We start from the raw sequence: 18,435 nt of genomic DNA, 5'->3' as shown, positions 1-18,435 counted from the left end.
ACATTTCAATCACATTGCCCCATAATCTTCTACACTAACATCTTTCTCTTCAAATCCGCCGCTCCCCTCCCGAAACTGTTTGGAGAATATGGAACCATCATGGAGTACTCATCAACTCAAACCAGCTCAGCTGAGAGAAGATGAATTTCTGATCCCCTGTACGTTAATCCTGCCGTTTTTGATTTGGAGCGGATCACAGTTGTGTGTGTTTTTAAGCACATCCATTAACATCACAGCCCTTTTAATCTCCGCTTCAGGGAGCTACTGGCATTTATGCTGCCGGTTAAAAAATAAAATAAAATCAAGGAAGGTTTTTATGCGTTCATATTTCGCACGTAGTTTTAGCCATGACAGCTGCGTCTGAGGGAGTTAGCAACATCCGCCTTATCGTTCCCGTGCAGAGGGAAATCTCGCCTATCTGCAGGCCAAGCTTCTGAAAGCAAAAGATGAAGGTGGTAATCAATCTTCTGACCGTAATCAAGCTTAAAGTCAGAGGTTTTCACACTGCTAAACATGCCAATTAACAAAAATGTGAATAAATATCCCTAAAGAGTTCGGCGCTTGGGTATATAGCACAGCACCACTATTGCTGGGCCTCTGGCTTTGCATCAGAAAGATCGGTCAAAGAACAGTCAGTCAAATTAGAGCAGCATGGTGGCGCAGTGGTTAGCACTGCTGCCTCACAGCGCCAGGGACCCGGGTTCGATTCCGGCCTCGGGTGACTGTCTGTGTGGAGTCTGCATATTCTCCCTGTGTCTGCGTGGGTTTCCATGGGTGCTCCACTTTCCTCCCACACTCCAACAGCAGGTTAAGTGGATTGGCCATGCTAAATTTCCTCTTAGAGTCCCAAGATGTGTAGGTTAGAAGGATTGACCATGATAAATGTGCGGGGTTACGGGGAGAGAGGGCTTGGTGATCTGCTGGAGAGTCGGTGCAGACCCAATGGGCCAAATGGCCTCCTTCTGAACTGTCTGGACTCTATGAGAAGATCAATTTTAAGAAGAGCATTTCAACCACCCCTGTCTGTGTGGAGTTTGCACATTCTCCTCGTGTCTGCGTGGGTTTCCTCCGGGTGCTCCGGTTTCCTCCCACAGTCCAAAGATGTGCGGGTTAGGTTGATTGGCCAGGTTAAAAATTGTCCCTTAGAGTCCTGGGATGTGTAGGTTAGAGGGATTAGCGGGTAAATATGTGGGGGTAGGGCCTGGGTGGGATTGTGGTCGGTGCAGACTCGATGGGCCGAATGGCCTCCTTCTGCACTGTAGGGTTTCTATGATTTCTATGATTTCTAACCAGACATTCCAAAGGTACAGGACATGATCTCACCGGCTGTTCATGCCACGCTTCCGCTGCACCAGGTTCAGGGAATCTGGCAGCCAGCCAAATCTCAGATCACTGCGGCAGGATGGGAAAATCGCGCCGGCGTGAACGGTGATAAGATTCTGGCCACATTCCTTTGAGGTTTTGCTGCTTTTTAAGGTTGAGGATTTGTCCCACGTTCCCTTCCCGCTCCTTCCAACAGTCATTGCGATGAGTTATGAGGCCATGTTAAAATTCCATTCGAGCGTTCCAGATGGGTTTTAAAATGACACAGCCAGGTCCTGGAGTTGGACTCACACCTACAATTCTCCTGCTCGGAGAGGGGGTAATGCCCCAAAACTTGATCCAAGCAAAAAGATAGGCAAAAGTGATTCTCTCTTCCACCTTCTTCTGTCGCAAAAAAGGTACAAAAGTCTGAGGTCACGTACCAACTAACACAAGAACAGCTTCTTCCTGCTGCTGTCAGTCTTTTGAATGGTCCTACCTCGCATTAAGTTAATCTTTCTCTACACCCTAGCTATGACTGTAACACTACATTCTGCATCCTCTCCTTTCCTTTTCTATGAACGGTATGTTTTGTCTGTATAGCGCGCAAGAAACAATACTTTTCATTGTATGTTAATACATGTGACAATAATAAATCAAAGCAAAAAAATCAAAAGCTCCTCAACAAAACCACATCTAAGCAGCTTCCCCGAGTGTGGATCCATCGCTTGCGAGCAGCACCGACTGCCTACCCTCAGACATCTGTGCTTTCAATAAGCAAATTAAAGATAATAGAAGCATCGAACAACACAGCATAGAAGGCAGCCATTCAGCCCATCACAGCTGTGTTGGCTCTTTGAAAGAGAGTTATCAAATTAATCTCATTCCTCCGTTCTTTTCCGATAGCACGATAGTTTCTTTCCCTTTGGTATTCTGAAGGAACAATCGCATTTAAACCAGTTAATTTGATTCATTCCATTAAGCTGCTCCCATCTTTACCAATGCCAGTAACAAACCCTCACCCTACAGTATCGCTGCCCAGTGTTATCTGCTCAAGATGCTCAACATAAGTTGGGGAACTCAGATTTAATTCCCGCCTTGGGTCTGGCTTCACATCAGGAGGTTCAGTCAAAATACAGTCAGTAAAATTAGGGCGGCACGGTGGAACACTGGATATAAATTGTCCCATTGGGAAGACGCAGCATGGGTTCATGAAGGGAAGGTCATGTTTGACTAATTTGGTGGAATTCTTTGAGAACATTACATGTGCAGTGGACAATGGGGAACCTGTGGATGTGGTGTATCTGGATTTCCAGAAGGCATTTGACAAGGTGCCACACCAAAGGCTGCTACATAAGATAAAGGTGCACAGTGTTATGGCTAATGTATTAGCATGGATAGAGGATTGGTTAACTAACAGAAAGCAAAGAGTGGGGGTAAATGAGTGTTTTTCTGGTTGACGATCTAGTGGTGTGCCTCAGGGATCAGTGTTGGGACCGCAATTGTTTACAATTTACATAGATGGTTTGGAACTGGGGAACCAAGTGTAGTGTGTCAAAGTTCACAGATGACAGAGTTGCAGAGCAAAGTGTGCAGAGGACGCTGAAAGTCTGCAAAGGGATATAGATAGTCTAAGTGAGTGGGAGGGGGTCTGGCAGATGGAGTACAATATTGGTCAATGTGAGGTCATCCATTTTGGTAAGGATAACGACAAAATGGACTATTATTTAAATGATAAAAAATTGCAGCATGCTGTTGTGCAGAGGGACCTGGGTGTCCTTGTGCAGGAATCTCAAGGAGTTGGTTTGCAGGTGCAGCAGGTAATTAAGAAGGCAAAAGGAATGTTGTTCTTCATCGCTAGAGGGATGGAGTTTAAAAACAGTGAGGTTATGTTGCAGTTGTATAAGGTGCTGGTGAGGCCATACCTAGAGTACTGTGTACAGTTTTGGTCTCCTTACTTGAGAAAGGATATACTGGCACTGGAGGGGGTGCAGAAGGGATTCACTGGGTTGATTCCGGAGTTGAGAGGGTTGGCTTATGAGGAGAGACTGAGTAGACTAGGGCTATACTCATTGGAATTCGGAAGACTGAGGGGAGATCTTACAGAAACATATAAGATTATGAAGGGAATAGATAAGATAGAAGCAAGGAAGTTGTTTCCACTGGCAGGTGAAACTAGAACAAGGGGACATGGCTCAAAAATAAGGGGAAGCAGATTTAGGACTGAGTTGAGGATAACTTCTTCACACAAAGGGTTGTGAATCTGTGGAATTCCCTGCCCAGTGAAGCAGTTGAGGCTACCTCATTGAATGTTTTTAAGGGAAGGATAGATAAATTTTTGAACAGTAAAGGAATTAAGGGTTATGGTGAGCAGGTGGGTAAGTGGAGCTGAGTCCACAAAAAGATCAGCCATGATCTTATTGAATGGCGGAGCTGGCTCGAGGGGCCAGATGGCCTACTCCTGTTCCTAGTTCTTCTGCTCTTATGTTCTTATGTTAACATTGCTGCCTCAGTGCCAGGGACCCAGGTTCAATTCCCAGCTTGGGTGGCTTTTTGTGTAGAGATTACACCTTCTCCCCGTGTCTGAGTGGGTTTCCGGCGGGTGCTCCAGTTTCTTCCCACAGTCCAAAGATGGGCAGATTAGGTGGATTGGCCATGCTAAATTGCCACTTATTCCCCTAAGATGCGCAGGTGTGATGGATTAGCCATGGGAAATGTGTGAGGTCACAGGATAGGGTGGGGGAAAGAGCCTGGGTAAGATACTGTCAGAGAGTCATTGCAGACTTGATGGGCCAAATGGCCTCCTTTTGTGCTGCTCGGCTATTAATTTAAGCAGAATCTATCCTCGTGGTCGTCTCTGAAGAAGTTCCTTCAGGACACAGTTCTTCCGATACTGCATCTCTATAGAGTTGTCACTGGAAACAAAGGACTGCACATATCTTTTATCCACAAATCCTTTCACTTGCTTCCAGAAAATTCTCTGTCATCCAGCCAATTGTGTAACTGGATACCAATCACATGGCTCGAACAGACAATGAAATTACTTATAAGCGCCATTATGCTTGGTCCAAATTGCATGTCTTCCACATAAAGGCAGTAAAATTCGATGCCACCAAGTCTACGCAAAAGGAAACAACTTCCCTTATTTGGTCAAAACAGGAAGCTTCAGGACACAGTTCCCAGACCAGGTCATGGCTCACAGCAACTTTATGACTTGCATTTGGTTTTAATTATAAATTGACCAAAAATCCCAGCATCCTTTACTTTCTGCCTGAATAGCCATTTTAAAGCCACTATTGCCATTATTGTTGTTAAAGTCATTGTTGTAGTCATTCTTTCTCTGTCTACAAATTATGTGATAAACACCATTGGCAGCTATCCAAAATGCAAAACCCACTTCACAACAATGTAGATGGTAATTAAATCATCAGTTATAAGAGCTATTAAATAGGAGGTAGTCAGAATGTGATCGTATATTGTGCCCACCTCAGCACCTTTCACCTGGGACACCTCCATCTCTGATGTGCATAGTAGCTGAACTATCTCATGGGTAGCACTCATATCGCAGCTGTAGACATTGTAGATATTGATTCACATCAGTGTTCTCCGACTCATCCACAGCAAGAAGGAGTTTAGGCCGAAAGCAATGATTTCTTCCACTCAGTCATCCCTTTTGCCGTTCACTCGCTCCTGCCCTCCACCCACTGCTTTGTTTTTTATTGTTTACTTTTCCTACCATCCCTCTTTGGCCTGGCCCTGCCTGTGCGTAAAATCACCAACATTTTCCAAAGTGGACGTAAGCCCATCAATCTGAGATGTCGGCATGAACTTTAATCAAAATAAAAGACAGGTTTGTGTCAGATGGGGACGTTAAAGTTTTCAAAATCTCATCCCGGTCTAAAGCTGGACAATTCCTGCTTCCTCAGCATCATTCAGCTTTTCAAATAAGAACACAAGAAATAGGAGCAGGAGTAGGCCATCCGGCCCCTCGAGCTTGCCCCGCCACTCAACAAGATCATGGCTGATCTGAAGCAAATCAGTTCCACTTACCCGCCTGCTCCCCATATCCCCTAATTCCCTTATCGATCAGAAAACTATCTACCCGTGATTTAAACATATTCAACGAGGAAGCCTCCACCACTTCAATGGGCAGAGAATTCCAGAGATTCACTACCCTCTGAGAGAAGAAGTTCCCCCTCAACTCTGTTCTGAACCGGCCCCCCCTTATTTTGAGACTGTGCCCTCTCGTTCTGGTTTCCCTTCTAAGTGGAAAGAATCTCTCCACCTCTACCCTATCCAGCCCCTTCATTATCTTATATGTCTCTATAAGATCACCCCTCATCCTTCTAAACTCCAACGAGTACAGACCCAATCTGTTTAATCTCTCCTCATAAGCTAACCCCTCATCTCCGGTATCAACCTGGTGAACCTTCTCTGCACTCCCTCCAAGGCCAATATATCCTTTCGCAAATAAGGGGACCAAAACTGCACACAGTACTCCAGTTGCGGCCTCACCAGTGCCTTGTACAGTTGCAGCAAGACCTCCCTGCTTTTATATTCTATCCCCCTCGCGATAAAGGCCAACATTCCATTCGCCTTCTTGATCACCTGCTGCACCTGCAGACTGAGTTTTTGCGCTTCATGCACAAGGACCCCCAGGTCCCTCTGCACAGTCGCACGATGTAATTTTTCTCCATTTAAATAATATTCCAATTTACTATTATTTCTTCCAAAGTGGATAACCTCACATTTGCTAACGTTATATTCCATCTGCCAGATCCTCGCCCACTCGCTCAGCCTATCCAAATCTCTCTGCAGACTTTCCGCGTCCTCCACGCAATTCGCTTTCCCACTCACCTTCGTGTCATCAGCAAACTTGAATACCCTACATTCAGTCCCCTCCTCCAGATCATCTATGTGAATGGTAAACAATTGAGGCCCCAGCACCGATCCCTGCGGCACGCCACTGGTCACCAACTGCCAACCAGAAAAGCACCCATTTATCCCAACTCTCTGCTTCCTGTTAGATAGCCAATCCCCAATCCACGCCAACACCTTACCCCTAACTCCGTGTACCCCAATCTTCTGCAGCAACCTTTTGTGAGGCACCTTATCGAACGCCTTCTGGAAATCTAAAAACACCACATCCACCGGTTCCCCTCTGTCAACCGCACTAGTGACATCTTCATAAAAGTCCAGTAGATTCGTCAAACACGACTTTCCCTTCATGAATCCATGCTGCGTCTGCTTGATCGAACCATTCTTATTCAGGTGCTCTGTTATGTCCTCTTTAATAATGGACTCTAGCATCTTCCCAACTACGGACGTTAAGCTAACCGGCCTGTAGTTACCCGCCTTTTGTCTACTTCCTTTTTTAAACAGCGGCGTAACAGTAGCTGTTTTCCAGTCAGCTGGCACTACCCCAGAGTCCAGCGAATTTTGATAAATTACTACTAACGCATCTGCTATTACCTCAGCCATTTCTTTCAGTACCCTGGGATGCATTCCATCCGGGCCCAGGGACTTGTCTACCTTCAGTCCTATTAGTCTACCAAGCACCACCTCCTTAGTAACAGTAATTGTATTAAGGACCTCCCCTCCCACCAACTCTCGATCTCTAATATTTGGCAAACTATTTGTGTCTTCCACCATGAAGACCGACACAAAGAACTTATTTAATGTCTCAGCCATTTCCTCGTTTTCCACTATTAAATCCTCCCTCTCATCTTCCAAGGGTCCAACATTCACTCTAGCCACTCTATTCCTTTTTATATACTTGTAAAAATGTAACTGTTATCAGCCAAGTTTGCCAAACCTCAGGAGGTCCGGCAGCGACTTCCAGGAAAGGCCTTGGCAGCAGCCTGACCGACTTTTATCAAACAAAATGAGGGACATTTGACCGTGGGACTGGGAGTGAAGGGGGTTTCTGGGTGACCAATGGGGAAGTGTTTCTGGTGCCAGAAGAGAAAACGTATTAATTATTTTGTGGAGTCACCACATCATCAACTCTCTCCTGGCCAAGTTGCAGACTTGCAGTCCAGCTCAGGTCACTCATCAACTGAGACCAATGGCTCAGACTCCTACAGTTCCAGTGAAACCCAAGGCAAACTTGAAGAATATCCAATTAGGCATTTTACAGCATTCTGGACTCAATGTTGAGTTCAACAACCAGATCTGTCCTCTATTTGGTATCTCACTTCCCCCACCCCACTCTGTAGCTTGTTCTTATGCTTTGCTTTCAGACAGCACTGACCTTTATTCTGCTATTAACACATTCTGCTACTTTGCTTTCAGACAGCACCTTTATTCTACTATTAACACATTCTGCTATTGTGCTTTCAGATAGCACTGACCTTTATTCTGCTATTAACACATTCTGCTACTTTGCTTTCAGACAGCACTGACCTTTATTCTGCTATTAACACATTCTGCTTTTGTGCTTTCAGACGCACTGACCTTTATTCTGCTATTAACACATTCTGCTACTTTGCTTTCAGACAGCACTGACCTTTATTCTGCTATTAACACATTCTGCTACTTTGCTTTCAGACAGCACTGACCTTTATTCTGCTATTAACACATTCTGCTATTGTGCTTTCAGACAGCACTGACCTTTATTCTGCTATTAACACATTCTGCTATTGTGCTTTCAGACAGCACTGACCTTTATTCTGCTATTAACACATTCTGCTATTGTGCTTTCAGACAGCACTGACCTTTATTCTGCTATTAACACATTCTGCTATTGTGCTTTCAGACAGCACTGACCTTTATTCTGCTATTAACACATTCTGCTATTGTGCTTTCAGATAGTACTGACCTTTATTCTGCTATTAGCACCTACTCTGGATCAATGCTTTGTTTCTCTACTCCTACCATTCCCAATATATTTGTCTTTTGTTCTGTAACACCTTTCTACTCCATTCTTCCCCGTATTCTAACCTGTCCTTGACCTTGCATAGAATCCCTACATTGCAAAGGGGGCCATTCAACCCATTCAGTCTGCATGACTCTCTGACAGAGTATCTTACCCAGGCCCTCTCCCCGGTCCACCCTGCAACCCCGCACATTCACCATATCTAAACCCACTAATTGACACATCTTTGGTTATTAAAGGACTATTTAGCATAGCGAATCCACCTAACCTGCACATCTTTGGAGTGTGGGAGGAAACTGGAGCACCCGGAGGAAACCCACGCAGACACCCGCATAAATTACTAGGGGGCATAGGTTTAAGGTGCGAGGGGCAAGTTTTAAAAGAGATGTACGAGGCAGACTTTTTACACAGAGAGCGGTGGGTGCCTGGAACTCGTTGCCGGGGGAGGTAGTGGAAGCGGATACGGTAGTGACTTTTAAGGGGCATCTTGACAAGTACATTAATGAGATGGGAATAGAGGGATATGGTCCCCGGAAGGGTAGGGGGTTTTAGTTAAGTTAGGCAGCATGATCGGTGCAGGCTTGGAGGGCAGAAGGGCCTGTTCCTGTGCTGTAATTTTCTTTGTTCTTTGTTCTTTGACACGGGGAGATCCAAGGCCAGAATTGAACCCGGATCCCTGGCGCTGTGAGGCAGCAGTGCTAACCACTGCGCCACAATGCTTTTTTGCCGCACCAGAATCTCCCCTCCCCCCCCCACCCCACCCCCCTCTTCAACAGCTTAAAATACATCACATTTCTGCCTTTCTTCAGTTCTGAAGAAGAATCATACGGACTTGAAATGTTAACTCTGTTTCTCTCCCACAGATGCTCCCAGACCTGCTGAGTATTGTCCTAGAATTATGGGACAAAAGATGTCCCTTAAGGGCCACAGGACAAATAGTTAAAATAAGAGATAGAATCGTAGAATCCCTACAGTGCAGAAGGAGGCCATTTAGCCCATCAAGTCTGCACCGACTCTCCGACAGAGAATCCTACCCAGGCCCTGTCCCCGTAACCGTACGTATTTTACCCCACTAATCCCCCTTACCCACATATCTTGGGTCACTAAGGGGCAATTTGGCATGGCCAATCAACCTAACCTGCATATCTTTCGGACTGTGGGAGGAAACCGGAGCACCCTGAGGAAATCCATGCAGACACGGGGAGAATGTGCAAACTCCACACAGACAGTGACCCAAGCTGGGAATCAAACCCAGGTCCCTGGTGTTGTGCTAACCACCGTCCCTTAATATACAGGATAGTTAGTCATCCTTCCTGGCAGGTCCAGAAGGTTAGTGTATTGACTCAATCTTCTGGATCCAAGGGCTGACCTGAGCGAACCCTATGATCAAGGGTTCCCCACTCACCCCACAAAACATTCACCATGAGGCTCTGTCTTCCCCTCCCCCGCCTCAGGCCTCCAAGTCCCCGCCTTCACTCTGTTTCTCTCTGGAGTGCCTGACCGGTTGAGTGTTTTCTTCTTTTATTAAATCTTTCCAGCAGCCTCAGTATTTTGCTTTTTATTCACCACATTCAGGTTTCTTTTACCTTCAGGTCACAGTCACGTCCATTCCCCCAAAGCAAAATCATGAGGGAGTTTGGACATAGGAGATAAAGAAAAACTGTCCCTATTCATGAGAGGGTCGAGAACGAGAGGATCGAGAATGAGAGGATCGAGAACAAGAGGATCAAAAACAAGAGGGCACATATTTAAAGTCATTGGCAAAAGAAGTAAATGAGAAGAAACCTTTTCACACAGTGAGTGGTTAGGGTAAGGAAAGGCAACACCTCCTCCACGATCATCTTCAACACCGGTGCCCCACAAGGCTGTGTTCTCAGTCCCCTACTATACTCCTTATACACCTATGACTGTGCGGCCAAATTCCCCTCCAACCCGATTTTCAAGCTTGCTGACGACACCACCGTAGTGGGTCGGATCTCAAACAGTGACGAGACAGAGTACAGAAATGAGACAGAGAATCTGGTGAACTGGTGCGGCAACAATAATCTCTCCCTCAATGTCAACAAAACGAAGGAGATTGTCATCAACTTCAGGAAGCGTAAAGGAGAACATGCCCCTGTCTACATCAATGGGGATGAAGTAGAAACGGTCGAGAGCTTCAAGTTTTTAGGTGCCCAGATCACCAACAACCTGTCCTGGTCCCCCCATGCCAACACTATAGTTATGAAAGCCCACCAACGCCTCCACTTCCTCAGAAGACTAAGGAAATTTGCCATGTCAGCTATGACTCTCACCAACTTTTACAGATGCACTATAGAAAGCATTCTTCCTGGCTGTATCGCAGCTTGGTATGGCTCCTGCTCTGCCCAAGACCGCCAGAAACTACAAAGGGTCATGAACAAAGCCCAGTCCATCACTCAAACCAGCCTCACATCCATTGACTCCATCTACACTTCCCATTGCCTCAGAAAAGCAGCCAGCAAAATTAAGGACCCCACGCACCCCGGACATTCTCTCTTCCACCTTCTTCCATCAGGAAAAAGATGCAAAAGTGTGAGGAGAAGTACCAACTGACTCAAGAACAGCTTCTTCCCTGCTGCTGTCAGACCTTTGAATGGACCTGCCTCGCATTACATGAATCTTTCTCTACACCCTAGCTATGACTGTAACACTACATTCTGCACTCTCTTGTTTCCTTCTCGATGAATAATATGCATTGTCTGTATAGTGCACAAGAAACAATACTTTTCACGGTACGCCAATACATGCTACAATAATAAATCAAACCAAATCAGTCAGGAATGAACTGTCTGAGAGTGTGGTGGAGGCAGATTCAATCGAGACATTCAAAAGAGATTTAAATTGTTATCTGAACAGGAAAGATGTGCAGGGTTACAGGGAGAAGGTGAGTTGGGAGAGGTACAGGTACGAGATGAGTTCATTCAGAGAGCCAGTGCAGACACAATGGGCCAAATGGCCTCCTTCTGCAGTCTAACAGTTTTGTGATTCTGTGGAAAATTGACTACGTATAAACGCAGAAAAGAATTGTGGTCTGTGCTATACACCATTGGAATCAGTCTGTGCTCCACCTGAACGTTCCCCCCGCTAACCCACCCCCCCCCACCTCCACTTTGCGAACAGCATAAGACCTGTCAACTTTCTGCCTCTCTCAGAGCACAAGGATTGGGAGCCTCCTCGAGTCCGCTCCACTATGGAACACGGTCATGGCTCAACCTTTGACCTGAACTCTACTTTCCCGCCCCATCCCCAAGCCCCTCAGGAGTCGCCGACTGTTCACGTCAGCAGGATTCCCGCTGCAGTGAACGGAGAATTGGCCATGCACCAAATTCTCCATCCCCTCTACAGAGAGAGATTTCCATCTTCAACAAAACCTGCAGCACCTTTCAGAACCCCCCTCACCTGAAGCCCTTAGCAGTGCTGAGAACAACCTTTGTGTAAACTACCTGAGCAACATGTCATAACTCAGTGTCAGTTTGGATACATGTTCCCACGTGAATTCCCTGGCGTATAAACAGTGCAGCAACTCAACACTTGTTAATGTGAAGCAAGTCGCTTCCAGTCAGGAAGAACACGCTGAAGTGAACTGGCAGCTGACTTTCATTCACCACAGATATTTTCACACCTTGAAGAACAACGCGGTCTTGTTAGTTCTTTCATCCTTTTATATATTGGTGAACCATAGCGTCATAGAAGTTTACAGCATGGAAACAGGCTGCCAGAGAGGGTGGAGAATTTGGTGCACAGCCAGCGGGACGGGAGAATCCTGTTGACATGAACAGTCAGAGAATCCCACCCAGATCATAGAGTCACAGAGGTTTAGAGCATGGAAACAGGCCCTTCGGTCCAACTTGTCCATGCCACCCAATTTTTACCACTAAGCTAGTCCCAATTGCCCGCGTTTGGCCCATATCCCTTTATACCCACCTTACCCATGTAACTGTCTAAATGCTTTCTAAAAGACACCCTACTACTACCTCTGGCAGCTTGTTCCAGACACTCACCACCCTCTGTGTGAAAAAATTGCCCCTCTGGACCGTTTTGTATCTCTCCTCTCTCACCTTAAACCTATGCCCTCTGGTTTTAGACTCCCCTACCTTTGGGAAAAGATATTGACTGTCTTGCTGATCTGTGCCCCTCATTATTTTATAGACCTCTATAAGAGCCTGACTTTCTTAAAAAAAACATTCTTGCGATGTGGGCATCGCTGGCTTGGCCCAGCTGTTTATTGCCCCTCCCTAATTGCCCTTGAGAAGCTGGAGGCGAATCAACACTTTCCCTAACACAACCGAATGGCTTCAGACAGCTGATACACACCAAGGGTGGAGCCACACGGAAGCCAGAGCAGGTGAGAGGGTAGTACCTCCAGAATATTTCGACCATTCTCGCCAGCGGGATTTTCCATCCCACTGCAGTGGACGGAGATTTGGCCGAACGGCCAGTAAGATCGCGCCTCACACTTCCTTCAAAGAACAAGAACAAAGAAAATTACAGCACAGGAACAGGCCCTTCGGCCCTCCAAGCCTGCACCAACCATGCTGCCCGACTGAACTAAAACCACCTATCCTTCCGGGGACCATATTCCTCTATTCCCATCCTATTCATGTATTTGTCAAGACTCCCCTTAAAAGTCACTATCGTATCTGCTTCCACTACCTCCCCCGGCAGCGAGTTCCAGACACCCATCACTCTCTGTGTAAAAAACTTGCCTCGTACATCTCCTTTAAACCTTGCCCCTCGCACCTTAAACCTATGCCCCCTAGCAATTGACTCTTCCACCGTGGAAAAAAGCTTCTGACTATCCACTCTGTCCATGCCCCTCATAATCTTGGGTCAGGTGGGAAATTTCAAACCTCAACCTGCTACATTACAACCTGTGCCCCCCACACTCCTGCCACCTCCCACCCTACCCCCACTCCACCCCTGCCCCTGCCCCTGCCCCTGCACCCCCCAACCCCTCCCCCCCCCAACCCTAGCATTAACATTAACGACATAGGTTTAAGTTAAGAGGGGAAAGAATTAATGGGAACCTGACGAGCAACCTTTTTTACACAGAGGGTGGTGCGTGTGTAGAATGAGCTGCCGGAGGAAGTGGTTGAGGCAGGGACATTGACAACATTTAAAAGGCATTTGGACCGATACATGGATAGGAAAGTTTAGAGGGATATGGGCCAAATGCAGGCAAGTGGGTATAGCTTAGATGGGTCTTTTGGTCGGCATGGACCAGTTTGGGCCAAAGGGCCTGTCTCCGTGCTGTAGATTCTATGAAGAGACAGACTACCAACCTGCTACCCAGCAAAGGTCCTTCTATTAAATATTTCAGCGAGGCTGTGGGGCCTCAGGCACTTTCTCTGTTTTAGCTTTAACTCTGGCTCACTGCGTGAAACCAGGCAGCTAAAGGATGCTGAATTCCACTGCATGGCACAGGTAAGGGCCGTTCCGGCATTGCTTCTGAGTCACAGAGGAGCAGGAACGCTTGCTCTCCACCCCCTTCAAATAAACTTCTCCCGTGATCAGACGCTACCTTCACTTAGAATCATAGAATTGCTACGGCGCATCGAGTCTGCACTGACCACAATCCCACCCAGGCCTTATCCTCATAACCCCATGTATTTACCCCAGCTAGTCCCCCTGACACGAAGGGGCAATTTATCATGGCCAATCCACCCGCACATCTTTGGACTGTGGGAGGAAACCGGAGCACCCGGAGGAAACCCACGCAGACACAGGAAGAACGTGCAAACTCCACACAGACAGTGGCCCAAGCCGGGAATCGAACCCAGGTCCCTGACACAGTGAGGCAGGAGTGCTAACTACTGTGCTACCGTGCCACCCCTTCATGAGCCAATGTCCTTCCGACACCCTCCACATCATGTGATCACCTCCCACCTCAACAGCCTATCCAACCTCAGCGTACTTTCTCCACTCCACCTCCAATCTCTCTGGCCTCTCCTTCGATGCTCTCCCACCAGTCCCCACCTCCTTGCACCTTCCCCCACCCAATCTCTCCCTTCCTCCTCTCCGCTCCTCAGCTGTAGTCCCATGCCCACCTGCCCAATGCCAACCTCTCAGTTAGGCAGCAGTTCGGAAACATTATTCCGGATAAGCCAATCCAGTCCCATTGATAATTTCAGCAGATCCTGACTGCTAAATGGTGGCACAGTGGTTAGCACTGCTGCCTTGTGGCATCAGGAAGCCGGGTTCGATTCCGGCCTCGGGTCACTGTCTATGTGGAGTTTGCACATTCCCCTCATCTCTGCGTGGGTTTCCTCCGGGTGCTCCGGTTCCCTCCCACAGTCCAAAGATATGCGGGTTAGGTTGATTGGCCATACTTAATTGCCCCTGAGTGTCAGGGGGACTAGCAGGGTAAATATGTGGGATTACGGGGATAGGGGCCTGGATGGGATTGTGGTCAGTGCAGGCTCGATGGGCCAAATGGCCTCCTTCTGCTCTGTTGATTCTATAAACACTCATACCTCTCTCTACCTCTGTTAATGTTCTCCAAAATGTGTGACAAAATGAGCCCTTCACTGAGCATCTGGAAAAATAAGATCCTTTCCAAATATCTCCCACAGCACAATGCCTTCCCCGTCGATTAAGATCAACAACTTGATCTTGGGAAAGGTGAACCATTTTCCGCATCACAACAGCTTCCCCTCAATGAAGGCAGAGATAAATGAAAAATTCATGATCACCTTCAATGTGGTAGCTCAACATTCGACCAACTGAGGAAAAGAGTGTTTGAGAATGCAGGTCTCAAACCCGCAACTCGGGTCGTGATTTGATTTGATTTATTATTGTCACATGTATTAACATACAGTGAAAAGTATTGTTTCTTGCGCGCTATACAGACAAAACATACCGTTCATAGAGAAGGAAATGAGAGAGTGCAGAATGTAGTGTTACAGTCATAGCTAGGGTGTAGCGAAAGATCAACTTAATGCAAGATAGGTCCATTCAAAAGTCTGACAGCAGCAGGGAAGGAGATGTTCTTGAGTTGGTTGGTACGTGACCTCAGACTTTTGTATCTTTTCCCCAACAGAAGAAGGTGGAAGAGAGAATGTCTGGGGTGCGTGGGGTCCTTAGATATGCTGGCTGCTTTGCCGAGGCAGCGGGAAATATAGACAGAGTCAATGGATGGGAGGCTGGTTTGCGTGATGGATTGTGCTACGTTCATGACCTTTTGTAGTTCCTTGTAGTCTTGGGCAGAGCAGGAGCCACACCAAGCTGCGATACAGCCAGGAAGAATGCTTTCTATGGTGCATCTGTAAAAGTTGGTGAGAGTTATAGCTGACATGCCAAATTTCCTTAGTCTTCTGAGCAAGTAGAGGCGTTGATGGGCTCTTTTAGCTATAGTGTCAGAATGGGGGGCCAGAACAGGTTGTTTATTGGGCAACAGTGATCCCAATGCTTCTACTTGCTCCAGAGACTTGGACAATTGATAGCAGGCACCTCAAAGAACTGGGGAAGTACCACCAGCTGCGCCTTTGCAAGATCGTCCAAATCTGCTGGCAAGAAAGGTGATCCAACAGCAGCGTCCTATCCCAAATCACCTGGCCCAGGACTCAGGTGCTAATAATTCAAAAGCAGCTCCGCTGGATGGAACACGTAGTCCATATTCCTGACACCAGACTCCCAAAGCAACTGCTCTACTTGGAACTCAGTCAAAGCAGGAGACTCCCAGAGCACAACAGAAACGCTCTTGGGACGTCCTCAAAGCATCCCTGAAGATCAAACATCATTGACTCAAAGAACAAAGAACAGTACAGCACAGGAACAGGCCCTTCGGCCCTCCAAGCCTGCACTGATCATAATGTCTGCCTAAACTAAAAACCGTATGTACTTACGGAGTCCATATCCTTCTATTCCCATCCTATTCATGTATTCGTCTAGTTGCCCCTTAACTGCCGCTATCGTACCTGCTCCCACCACCTCCCCGGGCAACGCGTTCCAGACATTCACCACCCTCTGTGTAAAAAACCTGCCTCGCACATCTCCTCTAAACTTTTCCCCACGCACCTTAAACCTGTGTCCCCTAGTACTTGACTTTTCTACCCAGGAAAGAGCATCTGACTATCCACTCTGTCCATGCCACTCATAATCCTGTGATCCTCTATCAGGTCACTCCAGGGGATTCTCAGAGCACAGCAGAAACACTCTTGCGATGTCCTCAAAGCATCCCTGAGGATGTCAAACATCATCACTGACTCAAAGAACAAAGAATAGCACAGCACAGGAACAGGCCCTTCGGCCCTCCAAGCCTGCGCTGATCGTGATGCCCTAACTAAACTAAAAAAAAGCTTCTGCCCTTACTCATGGGAGACCCTGGCTTGCGACAGACCAAAATAGATCATAGATCATAGAATCCTAAAGTGAAGAAGGAGGCCATTTGGCCCATCGAGTCTACATTGACCACAATTGCACCCAGGCCCTATCACCATAACCCCATGCATTTACCCTAGCTAGTCCCCCTGACACTAAGGGACAATTTAGCATGGCCAATGTACCTAACCTTTGGATTGTAGCAGGAAACCGGAACACCCGGAGGAAATCCATGTAGACATGGGGAGAACGTGCAGACTCCGCACAGACAGTGACCCGAGCTGGGAATCGAACCCGTGTCCCTGGTGCAGTGAGGCAGCAGTGCTAACCACTATGCCACCGTGCCGCCCAAAATGGAGAAGGTTCATCTGGGAAGGCACCAAACACATTGAGGGACTTCATTGGGGAAGTGTAAAGGTGAAGTCGAGGACAAACCTAAAAGAACCCATCTATCCAACCATTCAAACACCATCAGCCTTGCATGTGACAGACTCTGCAGATCCACGCATTGGACTGATTGGCTATCTCAGAACCCATTGGAATGAAGCAAATCATCCTCACTCCTGAGGGGCTGCTTAAGGAGGGGGGGGTGGGGGGGCCATTAACACAGATAAACAAGAAACACATCAATACAGCAACCGGAACGGCACCAGAACTTAAAAAACTTTAAACTCAGTTCGAAAGGAGCCTGAAAGAAGTCAGCGACCGTCTGTTGGAAGTTCCCGTAAAAAGTTAACTACAACCAGATGTAGACAATCAAACTCTGGAAGAAACAGTACAACACTGATTCCTTGTCTCAGCTTCCCCCCCCCCCCCCCCCCCACCCCACCACCCTCCCGCCCACCCGCCTGTCTCTCTCTCTCACACACACACACGGACACAGACAATTCTCCTGAAATTATTCAGCAAAGTAGATCAGTATCTGGGGCCTCTCTTGCCAGACTCGGTGAGGCTACACCACCGCCCCCCCCCCTCCCCCCCCCCACCCCACCCCAACCTCCTTCCCCCCCCCCAACCCCGTTCCTGATCCCTTACAGCTGGTGTGCCAGACAGCCAGAGAGAGAGAGAGAGACCGGGGAAGAATAAAAACACCAGAGCAGAATCGACCAGCAATCAGTCGCCAAGTTAGAGAGAGCCAGCTTGAATTGCCTGCCTTGCAGAGGAGGAGCAGGAGAGGGAATGTATCCCTCGTCCTCGAGTGTAACCGGCTGACTGAGAGATGGATGACTTACCTTGCTAACGCAGGACATTTCTTCCCTCCGTCTGCACAGCACCAGGGAGAAGGATGCTTTTCCCCCCTCTTTTTTGAACAGAAGCAGTTGCAGTGTGTACTCAGAGCAGAGGGGGCTGTAGGAAGCTTAGTGCTGCCGCTTGCTGCTGTTAGCCCAGCAGGAACAACTGGAGAGGCTCCACTGCTGAAATCCGTTACTCATGTTAGTTTTTTTTCTTTCCCATGCTCTGTTGGCTATTTCCCCTCCTCTTACTGGCTGGGAGCCAGACTAAATACCGGCTCTGATCACATGACTCACAAGTTGCTCCATAAACCCAGAGGCACAGCTTCCTCCGAGGCCCCCAACACATTAACATAGAAACATAGAAACATGGAAGATAGGAGCAGGAGGAGACCATTCAGCCCTTCGAGCCTGCTCCGCCATTCATCATGATCATGGCTGATCATCCAACTCAATAGCCTAATCCTGCTTTCTCCCCATAACCTTTGATCCCATTCGCCCCAAGTGCTATATCCAGCTGCCTCTTGAATGCATTCAATGTTTTGGCACCAACTACTTCCTGTGGTAATGAATTCCACAGGCTCACCACTCTTTGGGTGAAGAAATGTCTCCTCATCTCCGTCCTAAATGGTCTACCCCGAATCCTCAGACTGTGACCCCTGGTTCTGGACTCCCTCACCCCAC

At 47.5% G+C, this 18,435-nt stretch overlaps 1 protein-coding gene across 1 annotated transcript in view; it reads right to left on the bottom strand.

The window, feature by feature from the left end:
- st6galnac3 (ST6 (alpha-N-acetyl-neuraminyl-2,3-beta-galactosyl-1,3)-N-acetylgalactosaminide alpha-2,6-sialyltransferase 3) overlaps nucleotides 1-18,000 on the bottom strand; it is a 281,729-nt gene extending 263,729 nt beyond the window's left edge. The window contains exon 1 of the mRNA XM_078218942.1: nucleotides 17,752-18,000. Within this exon, the coding sequence (XP_078075068.1) occupies nucleotides 17,752-17,769 (18 nt within the window). The 5' untranslated portion in view covers nucleotides 17,770-18,000. The remainder of the gene's footprint in view (nucleotides 1-17,751) is intronic.
- Nucleotides 18,001-18,435: the final 435 nt, after the last annotated feature.

Source organism: Mustelus asterias, chromosome 8 (genome assembly GCF_964213995.1).
Source record: "Mustelus asterias chromosome 8, sMusAst1.hap1.1, whole genome shotgun sequence".
NCBI lineage: Eukaryota > Metazoa > Chordata > Chondrichthyes > Carcharhiniformes > Triakidae > Mustelus > Mustelus asterias.
Note: the sequence above shows the minus strand (reverse complement) of the source record. Positions and strands in the feature narration are given on the sequence as shown.